This window comes from Sturnus vulgaris, chromosome Z (assembly GCF_052056855.1).
Source record: "Sturnus vulgaris isolate bStuVul1 chromosome Z, bStuVul1.hap1, whole genome shotgun sequence".
NCBI lineage: Eukaryota > Metazoa > Chordata > Aves > Passeriformes > Sturnidae > Sturnus > Sturnus vulgaris.
Genome location: NC_142283.1, coordinates 73,806,725 through 73,829,277, shown reverse-complemented (window position 1 = coordinate 73,829,277; position 22,553 = coordinate 73,806,725). Strand labels below are relative to the sequence as shown.

Genomic DNA, 22,553 nt, shown 5'->3' with positions numbered 1-22,553 from the left:
CAAGAGGATTATTTTTATCCTGTGGAGAAAAGGAAGAGCCCTGTGAAGCAGAGGAGAAGAGGGTCTGACTTACAGCCCAGTGGCAGTGTAAGATGCAGTGATGGCTACAATCAAAGCAGCTCCGAGGTTCTCCTGGAGGGAAACTGTTATGCTCCAATTCACTGACTGATTTTGTGAGAAGGGATGCCAGGCACCAACTGTATGAGGCTGTCTTAGGGTAAACATCCCCTAGTCTCCTGTACTTCCATATCTCACCAGGGAGCTGCCAGTGATCCCACTGCTCTCAATCTAGGGTGTGCCTGAGCTCCTCAGCCCTCATAGGACCTGGTCAGTGCAGAGACCTGTCCTGCCAGGACAATGTTGTGTTTTCCCACCTCCCACCTCTTGGGCTGAAATCTTCTTGTTATCCCCCAGACCACCTTCCATGAGCTGTGCCCTTGCTGCACCATGTCCTGTGGGTGCTGCCCTCCTCAGCACAAGGAGATTCTTTCATATGCCTGCTCATGATGCTGCCATTCCTCTGCAGTGGCAGAGCTGGCTGTTTTACTGCTTCACAGGAGTGCCAGGTCCCATCCAGGTGATTATCCCTCTAACTCCAATCCTGATGGCAGAACACTCCCTCCCCACAATCCTGTATTTGTGCTGGGGATTGTCCTGGCTCACTCGCATTTGTCCTTGCTAATTCACATGCCAGTTTTCCGGATCATATCTCTGGTCCAGCAAAGTAATTTCACATTTCAGTCCTGCCTTCCTGGACACCTGCAGCCTTCCCGTCTGTCACTATCCAATCACTAAGAGAAACTCTGACCAGATCCCCACCCGACCACGGAGCTGTGAGAGTTACACACATCTCAGTGCTGACAGCTCTGGGTACAAATATTCAGCTGGGTCTTACCGGTTTCTACTCACTTTATATAGATCTGTTGTCTCACTTCAGTATCAGAATATCAAGAGAGACAATGGCAAAGTCTTCCCGAGGTCATGATTAATGACTTCTGTGCCTTTCTGGTCCACAAGGTTTATTGTACTGTTGCAAAAAGAAATCAGATTGGTGCAGCATGACTTCTTTGGTGCAAATTCACGTTAGTAATGATGCATTTCAGGCACTTACAGGTTGTTGACTTGAACCATTCATATTCTGAAAAATGAGATTAAACTGAACAGTCTTCTTTTCTGGATAATTGCTGCATTTACCTTTTTCAGCTTCCTGATCCCTATCATGCCCTGAAATTCCCCCAGGAAATGCGTCAGATTAAGGATGTTAGGTTGATCAGGTGCTGGAGCTGTTGTAGTCAGGATGGTCTCAAACACAGCAATCAGGTCAAAGTATGTGGGTACAGATAGCACCTTTTATTACGCAAATAAGTATTCCTGGGAAGAAAAGAGAAGTGCTTTTGCCCTAAAGCTAGTATTTTATTCTCCGGATATGTATTATTTGAGTTAATAAAAGTCATTGCCTTTCCCTGCAAGCCTGTGCTGTCTGGGTACACACTAATCCTGCTCAACTAGACCAGAAATATCCCTACTTGGTTGCTGGTGTTGGCTATGATATCCTAGGGAGAGGGGAAAGGATCCTTCCCAGAAGCACAGGAGGAAGCATGGATATCAGCACTGCTCAGTTACTACTTTCTTATTTTTTTGCCTCATCTGACTTTTGATGATTATATAGACTTGCTGTTAGAAGTAAGACACCAAACCAGTCAGACACCAGAATGACCAGAAACTACTTTGCAAATGCAGCTGTGAGACTGGAGGATGCTTATCCCCCTCCAGGATTAGGTTTCCTGCTTTGATCTGCGCTGAAGCAACATGCTAAGCCAGGGAAATGAACTCAAAGGCTCTCATTTTATCTGGCCTGGCCAACCAATGGGCATTCAATGGGAATGCAGAAAATTAATAATTTTGTTTATTTCATGTCAATGACAAAAAAAACAAAGCATACCAAGCTTTGCCTCTTGGTTTGAGTTCATTACAGAGTTGAGCAAAAAGCTGATGGATTTGGTTTCAGTTAGACCTGCCTGCTCAAGAAGAAAAGCTGTGCTTTAAAAGCTGTGCTGTAAAAACACTGCAACCCAAATAACTCCTGCAACCTGAGGGCTGAAAAAGTTAGGCTGCACAAGTGAAAGAGAAGCCCACTGTGAGAAACCTCTTCTTGTCTGCTGCCATGAGGCCAAAGGCTGGGCTGTGGAGGTGCTGTCTCACTCAGCTCAACCTCATATGGTTTTCCAGCCTAAAGCACCAGCAAAAGAGAGGGATGTGGGTCCTGCTGCAGCTGGGAGAGCCTGGGGTAGCTTGAGCCTGAAGTACAGTGCTCAGGGATGGAAATCCTGACTGGGTGTGGGAAGAAGGATCTGCCATCCCTTCCGCAGTGACAGGGAAAACTCCAAGTTGTTGCATCTTGCTGTGTGGAGAAATTTCATTCTTCAGAGTGCTTTTACCCTGGTAATCCCTGCCAGGGATGTGCTGCCAGCCATGATTTTTCAGATACCTGTGTGGTAGGCAAAGTCTTCTGCAATCAGTCCGGCCTGCATTTCCAGTCAAGGTTAGTCTGAGCTCTAACTTAGAAAAGCAGCAAGAAAATGGGACACCACCACTGCCTACCTTCAAAGGAATAAAGAGATATGGCTTGGCACAGAGATCTCCAGCCCTAGGTTCCCTTATGTCTGAAATACTCAGTTGTGGTGGCAGGCTGAGCAGGGGTTAACAAGACAAGGCAATTGGTGTCTCTCCTTCTCTCTATCCCTGTCCCTTACTCAGCTTGAAGTCACTGGCAGGGGTTCACTGGAGAGGTATAGCCTTTGTGTCTATGCTTCACAGCCTGTGCTTTTGGCTTTCTGCAGTCTTTAGTGAAACCCCTGAGTGCACCTTGTCCCTGCCTCTCCCTGAGTGAATAATCCCAGGTTTTTGAAAGGCTCGTGTGGATTGGGCTGGGAGGTGCTACAGAAATGCCACACATTAGGTGATGTGGTTAAAGGACTTAGAGGAAACTTAAACGGTTCAATTGACCTGCTTGCCCTGCTTCAGAAAAAATTGCTTGTCTATCAGCATGAGATCTCTTAAACACCACGGTTCCCTTATACACTTAGCACTGCATGGGCTTTCAGTCTTACTTGACAATTGCTGTTTGACTCAGACCTGTGGTAAACCTTTGTCAAGATACTACTTATGCCTCAAAGAATGGTTGAACATGGACTGCTTAAACACCCTGCTTAAAAGAAGAAGCACTACTAAATACCTGTGTGGATTCTGTTAAAGAGAGCTGGGGCCAGCAGGACTTTAAATGTAACTAGGAAGGGGTCTCTGCACACATCCAGGGTTGACTCTGAAGTGGAGATGATCGTTGATTGATCGATTGATCGACTGATTAATTGATAAGAAATGGAAAGTAAGTCTTGAAAGATGAAGATGGTTCACCTAAGGCCTAGGAAATAAAGCTTCAGGGAGATTTTGAGGACCTTGCAAGTAAATTAAGCTTTATAATTTATAATTTAAAATGTGTAATCTAAGATTATATATATAATACAATTATATTCTATATTGTATGCATATATCAAATATAATGTATAGTATATACTACAATTCTATATAATATCTAAATATATTTTAACAAAATATAATTTGATCTCATCCTAAAGGTACCTACATAGGGCAGGATTTGCAATGGAGGAAAGCTCTTTAAAATTAGCAGACCGAGATATAATGGGATTTGGCAGCTGACCAAATTAAGCAAGGATTTGAGCACACATATTTAGCATGGTACTAGGTTGTCTGCATCCCTCAAACTCCTTCAGGTCAAAACACCTTGTCTTTTAGTGAAAGCTCTGTTTTAGTTCCAGGAAGAGTCATTATTGTGTTCAGGTTACTGACTGAAGCTGTGTGAATCATTATGGTTATTTCTGGGTCTAAAAAGGTATAAAATCTACTTCCACTTTTTGATCTTACTGACATGACAGAGGAATTGCCAGGCAGCATTACAGAGAGATATTCACAGCTTTTACAAAGGGATAATGACAGCTCGGAACAGGCCATGTAGCTGCATTTACAGACTCCTGAACTCCTCACTTTTGTTGATTATGGCTTGGTTTTTAGCCTGTGTGTTAAACGATCAAACTGCAAGCATTCGGCAACAACAAGGTGCTACAGTAACAGTGGGAATTTGTCGACATGAAACCCGTGTTATCCCCTTTCTGCCGCTGATATAAGCATAGTGGGAAAACATATACTTGTCCTACATGTCTGGGATTATATAAGCTCCCCTCTTACGTCAGCTTTTCCACTTGTTGGTAGGCATGGGGAAACAATCCCCACTTTCTCCTCCTTGTGGTGCCAGCTCTCACAGACTCATAGTCCAGTTTCCTCCTTGGTCCTGTCACCATCTGCCTCAGGCTTCTGCTCTCCGTGGGTTTTCTCTAGTGCTTCCTGGTTGTCATTTTTCACTGAAGGACCTTCTTCTTCTCTTTACCCCTTTGACACCAACATTCAAATTGTTCTGTGTGGCGTCTAGATACTCTGAGAGGAGAGTGCTGGGGAACTGGTCCCCTCTGTGCCAGTGCACTCCAGGAGCTGTGAATTGAGGGCTGTATTAGTCTGCACTGGCCCTGACATTATGAGCAATGTAAGGTTTAAGAGGACATTTGCTTAGCAACACTGTCTGCAATAACAGCATAATAGCAGAGTAGGGTAGAGCTGCAATACTCATCCTCCAGTTTACACATGGTGATGAAGAACATCTTGGGATTGCAGAACCACAGGCACATTTAGGCTGGAGGTGATGTTGGGATATCTCTTGTCCAGCCTCCAGCTCAGAGAAGGTACAACCCTGAGATCAGACAAGGTTGCTGAGGGCTTAGGCTTCTCTTGAAAACTCCAAGGCTGGAGGTCTCACAGCCACTCTGGAGTCTTGTTCCAATGACTAAGTGTCACAGTGGAGAAAAACTTTATGTCACATTGAATCCTTCCCTGTTTCAGTTTATAGCTGTTGTGACTCATTCTCCTGCTGTGCACTCCTGCAGAGTCCATTTCTGTCTTCTTAATATCCTCCACTTGGGTGCAGGCAGGTGGCTTTTAGGTCATTCAGAACTACATCTTCTATAGGTTGAACAAGCCCAGCACTCTTAGTATCTATTCAGTGCAAATCCTCCAGCCATCAACAGTCTTGGTAGTCTCTGCTGGACTCAATCTGGTACATCAACACCTCTGTTCACCCCTTAAACTGCCTTCTGCCTCTCTTTCTGTAGGTGAAACCATTAGCTGAAAATGAAGACCTTTCATAGCCTGTTTTTCATCACCAGGGCAGAAAACAGACACACTGATCCAGCACAGCTGTCATCTCTTTGTGTTCTTTCTTTCCTTCCTAGAAAGCTAGTTTTCTTTTTTTTTTTCCAGTGACTAAGAACATGGCACACAGGACCAGGGACAGGAGGTGAGAAGGGTTCATCCTCTTTGCTTTCTCTCACTTCTCAAAATTTCTTTCATTAACACTCACCTAGGGTTTCTTAATTAGCGCCTTCTGGTTTGGAACTGCCTGCCTTGTTGCAGAAAATCTGCTCAAGTTGTATGATAGGAAATATCAAACATTTTACTTGGATGTTTAAAGAGCTATTTACTAGATTGACAGCTGCTCTTACACCATGGATTACATAGAGACTGAGTGTTGTTCTCACCCTCAGGCTCTGTAGCCATCCTTGGCTTCACCTGTCCCTCCTGAGGGAACCTTCTGTGGTTCTGTACTTATCTTCTGGTGCCAAGCCAAATGGCAAGTGTGTGTCTGAGCTAAACCAGGAGAGTACAGAGAGTGAAGAAGTTATATCAGAAACAGGAAGAGTAACCGTCTGAAAAATCACCCAAAAGAGCAGCTATCAGTGAAAAAAGCTGGCATGAAGTCTCAGAACAGTCTGCAGATTTATTTGGGAGGGTGGATTGGTGTTTCCTCACTGGTGTTTCAAATTTCTTACTCATTCCTCAGCTGATCTAGCAGAGTCCACTTATAAAATCTTGTGAGAAACTGTCAGCATGGAGGTTACAAGGACGTTGAAAGGCTTTGTACCACATCTCCACTTGGGGATATGGACTGAAATTGAAGAAGTTATTTCAGTGAAGACCTTCCCAAAACACCAACAACATCTGGCAGGGCTGGTTTCCACTGTACTTGATTCTGCTTAGGTGCAGAATGTGAATTAAGTTTCTGTGGTCCAAGGACTCAGTATTATGCTAATAAGCCCAGTTTAGTCAGTAATCCCATGCCTCCAACAGGATGTGATTTCATCATGGAGTGAGGTGAGAATTTATCTCATATTGTGTACACACAATAGAATCCAAACTCCAGATTGTCATATAGAAAACAATGCCTTTCTTTGTGGTTAAATCATGGATTGCTTGAATAAATCAGATCTGTTACAGGTTCTCTACTGCTCTTGCTGGGTTGCTGATTCATTTACAGGTGGTTGCTGGGGGAGTTAAATGCAAACAACCATTCATGATGATCCAGACTTGTTAAGGATTTTCAAGCTAGGGAGAAGCTGGCACTCTTTCTTCAGTCGCCTTCTTCTCACCTTCAGGACAGTTGCAGCTCTCACTTAAGGATGTTATGCATCTTTATGGCAAAACAGGTGTTAAAGCAAGTATAATTACTGTAATTTGGATTTAATTTTCTGAGCGCAAGTGCCTCCTGTCTTCCTTTTGTTTCCTGCTTGGTTGCCAGCTGTGAAAACATCTCTTTCCAGGATTGTTCTTGATGCCAGGCAGGCAGCAGTGTAATGGGCTCATCCCCTGCTGGGCTGTGTCTCACCCAGCTCTCAAATGATGGTAACTATTCCTCCCAGAGAGGGGAAGAGCTGGATCAGCAGAGGGCCTGGAGAAACCACTGTGCCTTGACATTTCTGTCTGCATCTCTCAGCACTTTATGTGCAGGATCTACAGGGTCAACTGTTTCATGGGAGAAGCAGTGGGATATGGGGGGTTGAGGCAATATTATTTCTACAAAGCAATTGCTTCCACCACTCCTCTAAGCAAGTTTAGGCATCTCATCTGTGCTTGTGGAGAGAAACAACTCTGGTTGTCACCTTGAGCACTCTGAAAACATCACCAGGTTCTTGTTCAGTCCTCACTAGCTCCCCCCAGACCTGCAGCTTATCAACACATCTGTGTTTCAGAGATTTCCTCACAACAGGGTGACACCAGGAGTCAGTGCCTGGGCTCAGATCAAAATGCAAACACAGAGCCTGGGAAGAAGTGACCCCTCTTGAGATGATGATCTGACTATGCCATTGGAATCTGCAGCCAGAAGATGTGACAAGATCTCTGCCATCTCCATCAAGGAGATACCTTCCTTTAAGGGCCCCCAGGAGGAATGGTGGCTGTTTGCCTGGCAGCATTGCCCCAGCCACGTCCATCTGTTCCAGTTCCAGCAACAGAAAGATCAAGGCAAAGATCAGGCCATGTTTGCTGGTGTTTTGAGGCTTTCAGTGACACTGCAGTGACCGGCTTTGTGTCATTGTTCCAACTGTTAACCCAGCACTGCCAAGCCCATCACTAAACCATGTCCTTGGGTGTCAAAATATCTTTTAAATACCTCCAGCATTGGTGACACCACAGCGTCCCCAGGCAGCCTCTTCTAGTGCTTGACAAGCCTTTTTGGTGAAGAGTTTTTCCGTAGTGTACCTATCCACTTAGTTAAGGATGTGCATGAATGTCAGTTAACCTCTGTCAACAGGTCCCTTCTAAGGCCTTACATCTGCAATTATTTGTCAGATGATTTGTTTTGCCATCTTGGCCACTGTTTTGCTGAAACTACCAGCTGCTGGTTAACCTTGTTCTGTCTTTGATACTCGTGGGACTTACTTGGCAGTGGAGAGATTACTTTGGGAAACTCTTGGTTTAAGGACCTTGATGATTTCTACATAATTTTCTTTCCAGCATGCCTCCATTTGCAATACTTTGTTTCGAAGAATATCCATTCGTTTCATCAGCCAGCTGAGCAGATGGGTTTAACTGGTCTATGGCTCTGAAGTAATTACATTTTGGTACAACAGAGACACAGCAGCAAACATGTAAAATTAATTCAGGTGCAGCATCCCAGTCAATGTCTCAAAGCAAAGAGCACTTTGGGGAGGCTACTTCTGGACATACTGAGACTGTGCTGTTGGCAGTGTGGACAATCATTAGGAATATCTCCCTCTGGTTTCCACAGATGATGTTGGATTGGCTTTTCCCATGGCCAGTTCCTTCTTCAAAAATGTACTAGTATCAGAGAGATTGATTACTGCTCCTGTCTGTCTCTCCTGCTTCTGTTATAATTAAAACAGCAATATATGCATGAAGCAATTAGATTTTAATAATGCTTTTCTAAACAGGATGTCAAGGAGCTTAGTACGAAGACCTGGGCTGGAGCCAGATCAGCGTCTTAAGACTGGATTGTTGTTAAAATTGGCTGCCTCCTGCTTGAATAGCTTACACGAACACAGAATCTAGATTTGCTTTTTATTCAGAGTGTACCTCATCTTTGTCTCCAGACAGGAGACACCCTGTTCCTGGGTGGTAGGGTCAGAGTGAGACATGGGTAGGGACACATCACCATATGGTAATCTGGGTCTGCTGATGGGACAGGAGCATCCCCAACTCCAGTCCTGTTGCCATCCCCATCACTGCATGCCAGGAATCCCATACTCAGGTTCATCCTGGGTTCCTTCCTGCAGAGCAGCTTTTGATCAGGTCAGGGCATATCAGCACACTGCTGACAGTGTCTCACAGAAGGAAATGAATGGTTCTCTGGGTGCCTGTGCCCTAGAGAAGCACTCTCTGAGGTGCCTCCCAGCATGTTGCTGGAATTCTCCTGCACTGTTTTATCCTGTTTGCTTCTGGCTTGGGCCCTGCATTTGCAGTCAGATCAGTATGAATCCTGTTCTCTGCACAGCTCTTGCTCAGATCCTTGTGGACAGTCCAATGTAGCTGGGTCAGTGAACATGGATGGGGAGAACACAACATGTACACATGGATGTGTAACACAGCCTCAGCATCACTGCCGGATACGTGGGCTCAGAGGGCAGATGTCTCAACAGGCAGCAACAAACATCCTGCATGGACCAGCACTGTGCCAAGCCCATTCCAAGAGTGGACTAACACCAGCAATCCTCAGGTGCACCCAGGGCAGAGTGGTGCTGTGGTGGGACACAGCTGGGCCTTATGTGTCTGTGGGGCAGGAAGGGATTTCTCAGCTGCTGTAACTGTGTGAAATCCCAGGGAAAAACAACAGTTCTAGCTGCAGGATTTCCCGTGCTTGTCCTGCGTCCAGCTCCTCACTGACCTCTTTTAAGCCCTGATTTGCATGCTGCAGCGTCACTCAGTCGTGGCTGATGCGATTTAGCGTGACGTCCCGCGCTGTCCAGGCTAACAGTGTATCTGGTTCCCGGGCCTGGGAGTGTTTGCGTGGCATTTATCATTTGCCTGGCTGTTTCCTGTGCAGCAGGTGGAGAGAAGCTGTGCAAGTCATTTAATCTGAGGCAAATGGGGAGACTCAGTCTGAAGTAAACAGGATGCACTTCGGTGAGGTTGGAGGCAAACAGAAGGAAAGGGAAAGGAGGTTGGAATGACTGAGGAAGTGAACAGAAAAAAGGTCTCACTTGCCTGAGCAGAGATGTACTGGAGAGCACAGGCAGGAGAGGAGTGAGCAGGAAACATGATCTGATGCTGTGGCACTGGTTTGCAGTGCAAAGGCCTCTGCTTCAGTTTTGGGTACTGGGGTTGAGGAGTATGAGGAGCAGGAGAGCAACAAGGACAATACAACCATCTGAGAGGCTGGAAGCAGGGAGATGAGAGAGGTGAGCACTCCTGAAGAGATCCTGGGCTGGCAAGGTAAGGAAGGCAGTGCTCTGAGGTAACAAGACAGCAGGGAAATACGTAGGGAGAAGGTTTCAGTGGGTGTAGGAGGGACATGCTGACAGACATCACCAAGAGATGGGTTGGCAGTACCATTCCTGGGGGTGTCAAAAGAAATGGCTGTGTAGGTATTGGAACCAGAGTGGGACAATCCACTGCTTGGGGCCTCTTGTGCTGGGCACCCCAAGGACTGGACAAATATCTGTCAGAAGCAATTTAAGAGTAGCTGCTCCCACCATGGACAAGAATGCACTAGTGAACTAACCCCTCCTAGCTCTGGCCCAGGTGACTCTGTGATTCAAATGAAAAATACACAGGAAATGCATTGTTGAGATGACACAATCATTCACATGTCTGAAAGATGCAGTGCAATTTCTGCGGCATCCCTGAGTTCAGTCATGGAGAGCAGGAAAGAGAAAGAGAGGAATGTGGCTTGACATTAAATTGCAGACTGAGTTCTTTCATAAGCAGAAGAGTATCAGTCGTAATACATCTTTCATACCATTGGCATTTAATGTTATTACATATGAGGCTTCTTTGAGCAAGGACATTTATTTTTACTTCTAATAATAGCAAAATCCGGTTTCCTGTGTACTTGTATTTATCCAAAATGAAGTATATTCACATCCTCCCATACAAGTAGCAACCAAGAATATATTTCCTATGCAAATACTTCTATGAACTGTATTTAAAAAAAAATTAAAGAAGGTGCTGTGTTAAAAGAAAAACAGCAACTGGACTTTCTTAAGGCAGTTAAAAGGTGATCAAGGTGGACGTGTATATGTTGGTGTATAATTATATGTACATGTATATATACAGGTGTATAGGTACATGTATATGTAATGGTGGCCAGAGAAAAAGGCATTGACAAAACTGAAAACGGCATTTAAAAAGTTTTAAAAATATACTGTTCATACAACTGCAAATGTTCTCTCAGGAGATGCTGTGCTCTATGATATAACAGCAGTACCCAAGAGTTGCAGGAGCTGCATATTCACATCCGTGTTGGATTGCTTTTATTAAACTCTAATCCATAACAGCTTACTGAGCTGGCATGCCGAAATGCTAAAGTAAAGCTGAAGTAATAAAAAAAAAAAAAAAAAAAAAAAAAGAAAGAGATGCTGAGTGATAAGGAAATGTTGCTGGGTGGCTGACTGTGCTTCCTGCCAGGAATCAAGGGCTGCAGCTTAAGAATGCTGGGGTCACTGCATTCTGCCGGGCATATCCTTGATTTTATCCCTCTGCATGGGTTTGAAGTACATGTCTGTAGGTGCTGCGTGCGCCCAAGCCTTTCACGTCAGGTTTGCCAGCCCAAGTGAAGAAGTGCTGCAGATGTGGCCCCTCGTGATGGGTGCAAGAGTTCAGGAAGCCTGGTCAGCTTTTGGATTGTCTAAGTTACACTGAGGTTTGGTGTCTGGGTGTCACTGGAATTGCAGCAATATTTGAAGTCGAGCTAGAACACAAGGTATTGCCTGTCTAGTGGGTTTTATGGACAATCTCAATTAAAATCTCCTTCTCGTTTCCTTCCTCCCTGCTGCTTGGATCTGAGAGATCCTACAGCTAAAACACTGGGCACTAATGCCCCCACCAGCCTTTGCATCCCATGCCATTATAATACATGGCATGTAGGCAGACTTTGGGTACTGGGGCTTCCCAAAACATTAAAAGCTACTTAAAGTAATTGATCCCATCCCAATGAGCCAAATGGCACTGCAGAAAATCTGAATCCAGTAGGGCTGGATACAGGGTTTTAGTGGGTAATGCACTGCCTGTCCTCACAGTGAGGTGAAGGAAAGGGCATCCCATCCCCTCTATCCTTATCTCAATGATGGTTTGCATCACCAGGACTCCTTAGGCTTGAGGAAAAAGGTTTTTGGGGTTTTATTCCACTCTGACTCCTTCAGGAGGTCTCAGTGTGCCAGGACAGGGTAATTGCCTTGCACAATGAGCACACAATGGTTTTTCTCAGTGCTTAGTACAAGTCACTTAAGTGATATGACTGAAAATCTTTTCCATGTACCTTGTGAAGAGTTTGTTTTCTCACCAGGCTGTTCTATTTGAATAGAGCCTATAGATGTTGGCTAATCTCAGTGACTAAGGCTGATGACACCCAAAAGAAAGCTGTTCTTCATCTCACCCAGAGCTCACAGTTAGAGCATAGCCAAATTGTCCTCAAGGCTGACAAAACACAATGTGACCTCTTGGGACCCTGTTGCTGGTGTTTCCTAATCACAGGATCTGTGTGGAGCAGATTTAAGGGTATTGGCTCATTTCAGACCCATAATGGCTTAAGATGACTTTAAAATTTTTCCTTCTCTTTAAAGCTATTTATTTGGTGATTCATGAGCTGAGGGCCATGACAACATCCCTCTTTTGAACTTGTGTCAGACAATAGAAAAGACAAAGGACCCACAATTTTAAATGGTTTTGGTGGGTTTCTGCAGCTGGTACAGGGATAAATTCAGAAGGAGGTAAAAAGTCATTGTAATGCCCAGTTCAGAGGAGCTGTGGGGATTACCATGAGACAAATCTGCACTAGCTTGGCCTTGCTCTCTGAACTTTTCATGTTAAATGTGGTCTTTTTATGGCTAAATTTAGGTGCCTAAATTAGTGGTCTGTAAGAGACATTGCTCGAGGCTCTGCAGTTAGCAAGAACAGGGAATATTCTTCAGGGAACAGCTCCTGCTGTGTGCACAACTGCTTGGCGAGAGGACACTGCAGTGGGGGTAAGCAAGGAGGTGGAGTCCCATCCAGCCCCTGGCAGAGCAGACACAGAGCTGTGACGATTCCCACAAGCTGTGCTCCCTGAAGGCCATGGATTTGGCCAGGCTGTTAGCTCTCTGCTGCTGCAGAGCCCATCCATTCCATCAGGCATTCCCTCCCCTCTCCTAAGGATGTTTGTGAACCAGCCAGCTCTGTGGTGTGCTGTGGGCAGCTACCCACTATTTAGGGACAAGTGACTCCTGCCCACATGCCCTGCTCAATTCTTTCTGGTTTATTTCCAGTGACAATCCCATCCGCTTCCAGGTCTGATCCAATTGTGTTTGCCCTTCCTGCCTGTTGGATGTCCTGACCTTTGCTCCCACGCCTTTCCTGGCAGATATGTGCTGCTGAGCCACAGGCTAGTCCCAGCACTGGGACTTACCCAGTTTAAATTGAGACTTCCAACAGCAAAGGCAGATCAGCTGGAACCCTGAGATCCGTGTACCCTGCTCTGCTTTGGCATGGGCCAGTGCAGATTCCAGGCAAGGTCTCTGAGTCAGGATGTGAGCTTGAGTAAGGTGGGGGTTGCCCTGAACTGCACAGGTTGTACCTGAAGCTGGAGGTAAGAGCACCCTTGAGGCCAGTGATCCTGTGTGGCTGCTGTCACCTGAATGACCCAGCCATTCCCTGGGCTTTTCTGCTGGTTTTATTCCTTGCAAAAATGTTTACTATGACATTTATTTCCAAACAGTAATGGAATTAACCTAAATCCTTATCTCCGGTCTGTCAGCTGGTCCTTCCGTGGGCCAGGAGTGATGCTGTCAGATCAGGCTGTGAGTGGCCACAGTGCTCTCTGTGGTTGAAAAGCATGTTGCTGTTGCCTGTAAATGGACTTCTTGAGAGCCCAGAAGTGGTCCTGGCACAGACCTCATCCCCAGGTCAGCATAACTCCAGCTTCATATGACAGCACTGGTTTGCAATAGGTCCATGATGAGGTAGATCTGGGAGGCTTCAGGGCTGCACTTCATATCATGTTCCTGATGATCCTGTTAATGTCTGGTTCGTGGCCCAGGGAGATGAGGAGGAAAATTTTCATCTGTTCATGAAGGAGTTTGGCTTTCCTTGGTCTTCCTGACAGAAATGCTCCAGGGAAGCTTCATCTTTTGCTTTCATTTGTTGAGTTCACCAGACCAGTCACTAGTGTGTTTTGATAATGGAGGAACCCTTATTCTGGACCATGAGGAGAAGGAATAAGAAAAGATCCTCTCCCAAAGAAGTATACCTCTGAACAGCTGTCAGCCTGTGTGCCCCTTCCCACTGAAGATTATGAGAATAAGCAGTTTTAGATGTCTTCTTGAAGCTTCTCACCCCCTTCAAAACAACTCTGTAAAAGCTTAAATCCTTGTTCATGGGAAGCCAGTTCTTAGGTCACTGGGTTGCTTCATAAAATGTCTAGATCCTGTTCCAGCATGACTGTATCCAGAAATCCCATCGTGTAAGGACTGACATCAGTGTCATGACAACAGCAGGACAGAGACAGGCCTGTGCCTCTTAGCCAAGGCTCAGTAGGGTAGAGGGTAACCTCTGCCTCCAAGGAAGTTGTGGGGACTTTCTTACGTTGATGTCAGTGTGGTTGACTTCCTCTGTGCTTTAAAACATAAACATGTTTGGCCTTGTTTAATCGAAGCTTTAGAGCAGATGTTTTATGATTATTCCACCAATGGGAAAAAGACAATGGAAGCTGGAAAGTGCCAGCATCAGGCTTTTATGGGAGAGTTTTATTAACTCAGCAGTATACTGTTCAACTAGGGAATGAAACCATTAGCCAAGACTCCAGTTTAAATGAGTCCCATAACCTGAATGCAGAGTTCAGCATGTGCCAGCCTGGGGATGGGTGGGGCTGAGGATCCCAAGGGTCAAGGGATCTTCAAGCAGCTAGACCTCATCCTCATCTTTGTTCTAGTCCTCACCCCACCCTTACCCCTGAGGCTTCACCTCAGTCATCTCCCACCTCCTGCTTCACTTCCAGTGCCAGTACTCACCCCGGGGCTGAAAGGACCATCAAGGGTCCTGCACATTGCCTGTAAGCCTGAGCACCTTGCCTCAATTTCCCTGCTTGACAAGCCAGAGGAGACCCCAGACATGAGGTAAAGGAAGTATAAGGACTATGAGAAATCTATCAACAAATTTAGCATGGACACAAACAGGAGGTCTCTTGCACATCTCTCCTCCCTGACGTCGTGTTCTGTAAGCAGGGCAGTCCATCCCCACACAGCACCTTTTCTGGCCCTGCCATGAGCTTTCCTGCCATGTCCCTCATCACCGTTTCAATGGGAACATTTTGCTCTCCAATTGGAAGCAATTAACAATAAAGTCGATGCAAACGCTGCTCTGAGCAGCTCCAATACTCATTCCATGAGCTCCTCAGGGACAGACCTCCCATGTAATCTCAGCTCTGCAGCTAACAGCTTCACGGGGAGGATGTTCTGCCCTGACTCACTCTCAGCTCCGGATGAGCCCTATGGATGTGGGAGCAGGGATGTAGGTGGAGGACAGGCTCAGCTACACACATGGTGGCAGAGCCCCGTGAAGTCCTCTCCACACCTGGCTGTGGCATTTGCTGGAGGCTGAACCTTTTGGCAGCTGCGTGTGGAAGTGACACTTCCCTACCTTGTGTCTGCCCTGGGACATGGCGATAGCTCTGCTCGAAGAAGGACTGCTCCTCACAGGTCTGATGCAGACAAAGCCCCTGGATTTGTAGGAAGCTGCCCCGTGCATCCAAGCAGATCCCACAGTGCTGTGCTGGTGCCATCAGTGGCCTAGCCAGCTCACAAGCACAAGTGCCTTGGGAGAAGCAGATGACAGAATAAAGGGAAGCTTTCCATTCCAGTGCTCCCAAAAGGACATTATAATTTTCATTCCCTGTGTCATCTTGCTTGCTTGGTTATGTGGCGTTAAATTAGGGCTCTGGTTCTGTTACGGCTCATTACAGGCTTGCATGTGGCTTTGTTGCAGTGTGCTCAGAAGCACCAAAGGAGCTGAGCCAGTGTGAAAGTTAAAGTTTTAGGGACAGTTTAGTGACCAGGAGCTGAGCCTTGCCTGAGACTGGTGAATTCAGCAAGGCTTAGACACAGTTACCATGGGCCTGCAGGTCATCAGCCAGGGACTCTCCCTAACCCTACCAGTGGAGAGCATCAAAGGGCTTGGGATGGAGATGGATTGATGGGAGGTGGCTTCAGCATCTTCTCTTCTCATTTGAGCAAAGCATGTGCCTCTTTTGCCTGTCCCGAGGACCTTTGTGTGGTGCTGTATGTGACAGAGTGCCAAAGGGAGGGGTTTGAATGCTGTCAGACAGCAAAGCAGCTTTTTTGCAGAAATAGCTAAGTCCTGAAATACCTCAAGCAGCTGTGTTTATCCCAAGGCTCTCACTCAGAGAGATGCTCTGCTGTGGTGTGGGCCATTATTACAAACATCAGTGGCAGTGCCCAGAGCCACGAAGGGTGCTGCTCACCTGTTGGCATTAATACAAACCAGCACTGTCCCAGCATGCAGCCAATGGACTCAGTAAGTAAAACAACCTGGGCTCATCCCAGTGCTCAGAACAGTGGTGGGAGTCTCTTCTTGGAAGCAGAGGGGTTTCCAAATATCTCTGTCACCATCCTCCCTCCAGGACTGCTTTCATCTCAGCAGTGTCCTCTGGCAGCTTAGGAAACCTCTGTTCCCCCGAAGTTGCTCTGGGCTGGGATGAGGGAGGACACGGGGATTCCCCGGGGACTTCTTTGCTCGTTGTCATCAGTCAGCAATGCCCATGTTTGCTAGAGAAACGCAGTGAGATCCATGCTGGCTCACAGCTTCCTCCATGTGGTGTGCTGGCATTTCTTCAGCGCTGGAGGGAAGGTGTGTGCTTGTAATTGTTGCACCCGCGGCCATTAGCGGGGCTGATTCAGCGGGAGGAGAATTGATCTGTTCTAAGTGGGGAGAGAGGGAAGCTGGCAGTGTCCTTTCTCCGATGTTGAGTGCTGCTGCTCTGGCCTTCTGAGAGCACAGAGAGCAGAGGCTGTGCTTTGGGGATGCCAAGAAGAGCCAGCACAGCAGCTTCCTGCAGGCTGCCTCCAAGCGTGGTCAGGGATGTTCCTTTCCTTTTGCTCTGCTGCAGCATTGGAGGCCCACTGCCGCCTCTCCTGAGCCCACCTGCCAGACAAAAAGTGAGGACACAATGGTGCCAGCCCTCCTGCTCACCTGTGCTTGGCAGCTGCTCTCTGGAGTGCCCGGAGCCATGCTGCACACAGACAAGTTCCACAGCCCCAAAGCAGGGGTATCCCACCAAATCCAGAGGCAAGAGGAGATCCAGCAGGCTGGCTAAGGGGAAAGCTGTGACTGAAAGGCAACGCTTCATGATGGAAGTGAGGGAAACTATTTTGGAGAAATCCCATGGCGTAGATGCTCAGCTGCAGGAGGGCTTGGTGGGCTCAGTGTAGCTTGGAAAATTCTTCTGCTGCAGCTGTGTCTTATATTTTGAGAACCTGGAGAGCCTAAGCCCAGTTAATCACTTTCCCAAAGTGCCAGAACTCTGTTGAGAGCAATGCTGCAGTCCACAGCACAGCAAAAACATATTCTGCCCGATGCACTGAGTGGAATTTGTGCCTTCAGCAGGGACATCATCCTCTGCCAGGCCTGGAATGCTCCTGCTGCTCCCAAACAAGTGAGGGCTGAACTGGGCAGGTTCTTTCCCTTGTGCTATGTGATTTTTCTGGTAGTTTTACTTTAGCTCAGGCAGGGAGCCACTGGGATGCTTGGGACAGGTGCTAGGGGACTGTGGGAAGTGCTTGTCCTCCCTGCCCATGCTGGAGTGTGCATCAGAGTTGGCACAGGAGAGTTTCAGTGAGGAGTTAACAGTACACCTGGGAGTCCTGACTCACTTGTCCCTACCAAGTTAGGGGCTTTCAACACCCAGCTGCCCTCTTGGGAAAAGCCATTTGGGTGCAAAAGGGATGATCCCTGCTCCTGTGGCTGCCTCTGTCCAGGAGCACCTGCACGGGATGGGCATGGTGGGGCTGTTTTGGGGAGGTTTGGACAGCTGCACTGCTATCACTGCCCTAGCAGTCTTGCATACCTGGCACCTACCTGCAGCTTGGGGGCATAGCTTAGAGGGTGGTCCAGTCCTATGGGGCTAAGAAGGTCTAGGAAGAGAGAGGCAGAAGAGGCTTTGAGTCACTGTAGATCAACAGATCCACTCCCATTCCCATCCAAGCACTTAATTAGTGTCCTTGCCCAGCTCTTAGGAGCTTTCACACAACTCATGGCACCTTAGGCTTGAAATATGAGGATGAGCAGGTGCGTCCCTCTGCGGATCAGTGTCCAGTGAGGGGTGAGAGACACAGCACTCCAGCAGCCCTCCCTGCATTGGACCCCTCCTCGTCCCTGCTTTCCTCCCTGCTCACAGTTCTATCCTGTTTGATCTCTTGCAGCAGAAGAAAGGCCAGGAGGTGAAGAAAGGTCCTGAGGTGGAAATAGCAAAGCTGGAGAAGCTGCTTAGCCTGGTGAGAGAGCCAGGGAGCAAGGAAGAGAAGTGAGAGGGGAGAATGATGACTCTGTGGGCAGCTTTCTTGGCCAAACAAGCTCGGCTTTGATCGGCGGCTACTTGGCATGCAAGCCACGGGCCCCTGCTGCCCACTTTTTGCACAGCAGGAACACTTTGCCTTTGTGTCCGGACAAATAAATGGAGGTGGTGGGAGAGCCGTGGTGTGCAGTCATGTCTGGCTTAGGCAAATCTCACCATGCTTGGCCTTCCCGAGCCACATGGCCCTTGGCTTTCCCAAGCCTTGACTGGGCTTGCACCAGATGAGAGCCCTGTGGAGGGCAGGAGGGGGCCTAGGAAAACCTCAGGGCTGCAGCTTCACGGCAGCCAGTCCCACTGTGTGAGTGGTAGCCAGAGACTGAGCTCTGAGCTGCAGCCCCCCCAGGCATTTGTGCAAGTCAAATGGAATGCCACACCTGGATTTTGGAGTGGCAGCTTAAGCCAAAGGGTGCCAGGAAACCTGGCCTGGTGCCCTAGGACTGTGAAAGACGTTCCATGCCTCCAGACAGCACATGGCAGCAGCTGCCAGTCACCAGCTGTGAGAAGCTCACAGCTCCCCTCTCCCCAGGGGCCTCAGTGTGGGGCTGGGGTGCCTCTGCCCAGCTGGTGCCTGTGGGAACTGCTGGGCAGCAGGGTTTGCAGAGCCTTCCACGGCTCTGTGTGCAGCAGAGGATTAGCTGCTACGTGGCTGTGGTGGCAGCAGGAGCAGCAGTGGCCTCACAGCATGCTGATGAGCGGCGGCTGTCACCACCAGATCCTTGTGCACAGCTCCCAGGCCTGGGGACCAAAGCCACCAGACAGGTGTGGTGGCAGGTGTCCTCCATATGCTCAGCTGGCCTGTCTCCCACAGGCATCCTTGTAAAGTAAGGCCACACCTTGGAAACTCTCCGTGCCTCTGGCACAGAGGTTGAGGAATGCTCCCTGCTGACTCCCACATGCCCCCAGGCCAGGCAGGCAGGCAGGAAACACGCAGTCAGGTTTCACTCAGCATTTAAAAGCCACAGAGGATGTGGACATGAGCCCTTCCTTATCACCATGCCTGAGCAAACCACCCACAGTCCTCCTGTGCCCGCAGCCCCAGGGCAGCTGCTCTGCAGCCCTGCACAACAGGCAGGACATGCCACATCCCTCCAAATTTTCCAGGCACTGGGTAGAGCTCAGAGACACAAGGTGGATCCTACAATCTGTTTATTAGTATAGTAAAAACAAGGCTGCAAAGGGATGTGTTTGCTACTCCTGACACGGGGAGGAGCCGCAGGCTCTGCCAGGCCTGGCCAAGCCTGAGCAGGAGCCCTGACTGGCATCCCTCCTACCCCACCCTTCTGTCCCCTTATTGCAGTGGCTATGCCAGCAGTGACTGTGGCTATTGCTCGGCTCTAGGAAAGGCAAGGCAGAGCCCTCCAAAACCCACAGCACCCACTGGCAGGGCAGGGAATGCAGCTGCCAGGCTTGCAGACAAGCCAGATGACAGCATCCCTCCCCACAGAGCCACTGTGATCCCCAGGGAACAGGCAGGGTCAAAGAACCTTCAAAGCTATTTGTCCAAGCACCCTCATCTCCCCAGGTCTCCCATCTCCCCAGGGAAAAGCCACACCAGGCTGCTCTCAGCGGGATCGGGGATGCCTTCAAGGGCACGTCTACTGCTCACAGGCAGGGCAATTACCACTGACTGGCCTCGGCCGGGAGCAGACGGCGGGAGGGCAGGGACACGCACCCAGCGAGGAGGAGGAGGGTCGTTTGCCTAGCAGCATTGGTGCTAATGCTGGAGGGGACTGACAAAGACAGGCTGAGGATGATCAGGCAGACCATGCAGGCCCTCTTGTGCCTCGTTAAACCCGCTGCTTGTGCAGACATCTGCAAAATGCCCACCTGAGGCTGAGGGCACATGGCACCCAGGCCCACCCCCAAACATCTGGACTGGTAACACCCTGCTCTGCCAGGGTGTGGCTGGGGCTGCTCAGGTTCCCCTGGGCACACCCTGCCATGGAGCAGCCAGCCTGCTCGGGAAGAAGCACTTGTGCCAGCCCTGCTGCCTCCCCTCTCCAGGCCCCCAAACAGCTTTGCTCAGGTCTGTGACATTTGTTGCCACTGTCCCAGGCCATGAGCACTAGAGAAGAGCCCACAAGCTCTTCCCAAACAAGGGGTACACTTGATAGCAGAGCTCCTGCTGTGCTCACTGGCCGCTGGGACAGGCATGACTGTCCCTGTGGCATATCCCCATCAGTTGTCTCTCTATCCCCATCATCACTGTGGGCACTCACGGGAACTTCACACACCAAAACCACAAAGGCAAAGGACTGTGCCCCCTGTCACAGCCCCTGCAAGCAGTTGGGTGTCCCCTCAGCTTTCATCGTGCCTGGTCCAGCACTCAAGTCGCAGCAAAGGCATCCAGTCTGGCACAACTCCTTCGGCACAGCCGGATACCCCAGTCGCCAGGCAGGTCAGGGCTGCAGCAGATACTTCTCTTCGTTCCTTGACTCATCCACATCAGAAGCTGGGGTTTTCTTGGGACATGAAGGGGTCCTGCAGGCTTTGCAGAGGATGAGGAAGAGGATGAGGATGAGCAACGCGATGACACAGTTAAAAGAAATTGCCACGATCGCTCCGGTGGAGAGAGCAGCCGCCATGGCCACTGTCCCACAGGAATCGGTGGGGCCCGCAGCCCGGTCTCACACTTGGGACGCTGGGGCACTGATCGAGCGTGCAGCCTCCACCTGCTGGCATTGGCAGGGGACAAAGGGGACGGCGTGGTGCTGGCGGTGGGATGGCGATGGGGCCAGGCTGGCAGCAGGACAGTGTCACTCCGTCAGTTCGGCCGCTCACAGCTGTGTCCCGGGCTGCACCACACCACAGAGAAGCTTTCTCTCGGCTTCCCCTCCCCCGGCAGGGCAGTGAGGACACAGGGATCACTGTTCTCCTTCAAGCACCTGGAAGAGAGAAAGTCACTGTCACCGTGGGCATGAAGGGACAGGCAGTGCGAGCCCCTCGGGGACAGCGACCCTAAAGCCCCCGGGGCTCCGCTGGAGTTCGAAGGCTGCAGCAGCTCCCAGGTCAGAGCTGGCTGGGGGACATTTCCAGCACCCCTTTTCAGCCTTGGCTCTGCCCCTCATCCTCTGCGTGGGCCACCAAGCTGGAGGTGTCCCCAGTGGGAGACCCATCACCTCATCCCGGCCCAAATGCTCCTCCCCGTGCACTCCCGGGTGACTCCGGACAGCCTTGGCCCCGCTCCGATCCCCTCGCCACCTCCAACTCCTTTTTCTGCCGGCGGGACGCCGCGACAAGGTCCGGCATCCAGAACGGGGCCGGGGCCGGGGCCGGGGAGGCGGGCAGCAGGCGGGGTGACAGGGCAGCCCCTTTGTGGTTTTTACCGGGGTCGGGCAGAGCCCCGGCTGCGGCGCTCCCTGGGGACTCTGACCCGCACCCGCCGCGGAGCGGGACAACCACGGAGCTCCCGGAACCGGACAGCAACAGGTCCCACCAACTCCGCCCTCCCGCCGCGGGGCCCCGGCGTTACCCACCTGCCTCCGCTTCTCCCCGGGTACCGCCGGGACCCCGGTGCCGGCGGGAGGGCGGGCGGCGCTGCCGGGGCCGGGGCCCCGCTGGGAGCGGGCTGGCGGCGCGGGGTCCCGGCGCGGAGCGGCCCCGGCGCGGCCCCGTGGAGCGCTCGGAGCCGGCGCGGTCCCGCCGCGGCCGCCCGTGGGTGCCGCAGCCCCGCGCGCCGCCCGCGCCCTCCCGCCGGCATCGGGGGGCGGGCCTTGATGGAGCCCCGCCCCCACCCCGCCATTGGTCGCCCCTTCCGCCCGCCGCCTGCCATTGGCAGAACGTCCCACTCGGGACACGCCCCCTCGCTCGGCTCCCACGTGAGCGGTGACAACACCGGGCAGCGCGCGCTCTGCCGGCCCGGGCCGGGACCCCGCCCGGTACTGCCCTGATACTTCCAGCAGTACTCTCACGGTACTGCCCCGGTACTCCCCCACTACTCTCACGGTACTGCCCCGTACTGCCAGCGGTACTGTCACAGTACTGCCCTGGTACTGCCCCGTACTGCCAGCGGTATTGTCACGGTACTATCACCGGTACTGCCCTGGAACTGCCCCGGTATTGCCCCGTACTGCCAGCGGTACTGTCACGGTACTACCCTGGTACTGCCCCGTACTGCCAGCAGTACTGTCACTGGTACTGTCTCCGATACTGCGCTTGGTGGTGGCCTCAGTTCTGCCCTTGGTGCTGCCTGTACTGGTCCCAGTGCTGCTCTCCCGCCTGCCCTGCCCTGCCCGGGGGCCACCGGCTGCTCTCCCTGCTGCGCCTGCCCTGCCCCTGCACACACCTGCGCGCACACACAAACACACACACGAACACACGTGGTCCCACACACATCGGAGCTCGAGGATGCTGAGGA

The 22,553-nt window shown here is 50.2% G+C and overlaps 2 protein-coding genes across 4 annotated transcripts in view; one reads left to right on the top strand and one right to left on the bottom strand.

The window, feature by feature from the left end:
* DNAI1 (dynein axonemal intermediate chain 1) overlaps positions 1–18,312 on the top strand; it is a 144,180-nt gene extending 125,868 nt beyond the window's left edge. For all 3 annotated transcript variants that reach the window (XM_088157069.1, XM_088157070.1, XM_088157068.1), the window contains one exon: positions 18,045–18,312. In XM_088157069.1, coding sequence (XP_088013195.1) covers positions 18,045–18,149 — 105 coding nt within the window. In that variant the 3' untranslated portion in view covers positions 18,150–18,312. The remainder of the gene's footprint in view (positions 1–18,044) is intronic.
* A 2,147-nt stretch (positions 18,313–20,459) lies between these two features.
* On the bottom strand, positions 20,460–20,906 carry ENHO (energy homeostasis associated). The gene has a single exon (XM_088156608.1). The coding sequence runs from the start codon at positions 20,779–20,781 to the stop codon at positions 20,596–20,598; it is 186 nt and encodes a 61-aa protein (XP_088012734.1). The 5' UTR covers positions 20,782–20,906; the 3' UTR covers positions 20,460–20,595.
* Positions 20,907–22,553: the final 1,647 nt, after the last annotated feature.

Excerpts from the sequence above, each read along its gene's own strand:
- ENHO (XM_088156608.1), bottom strand. The coding sequence starts at position 20,781 with ATGGCGGCTGCTCTCTCCACCGGAGCGATCGTGGCAATTTCTTTTAAC.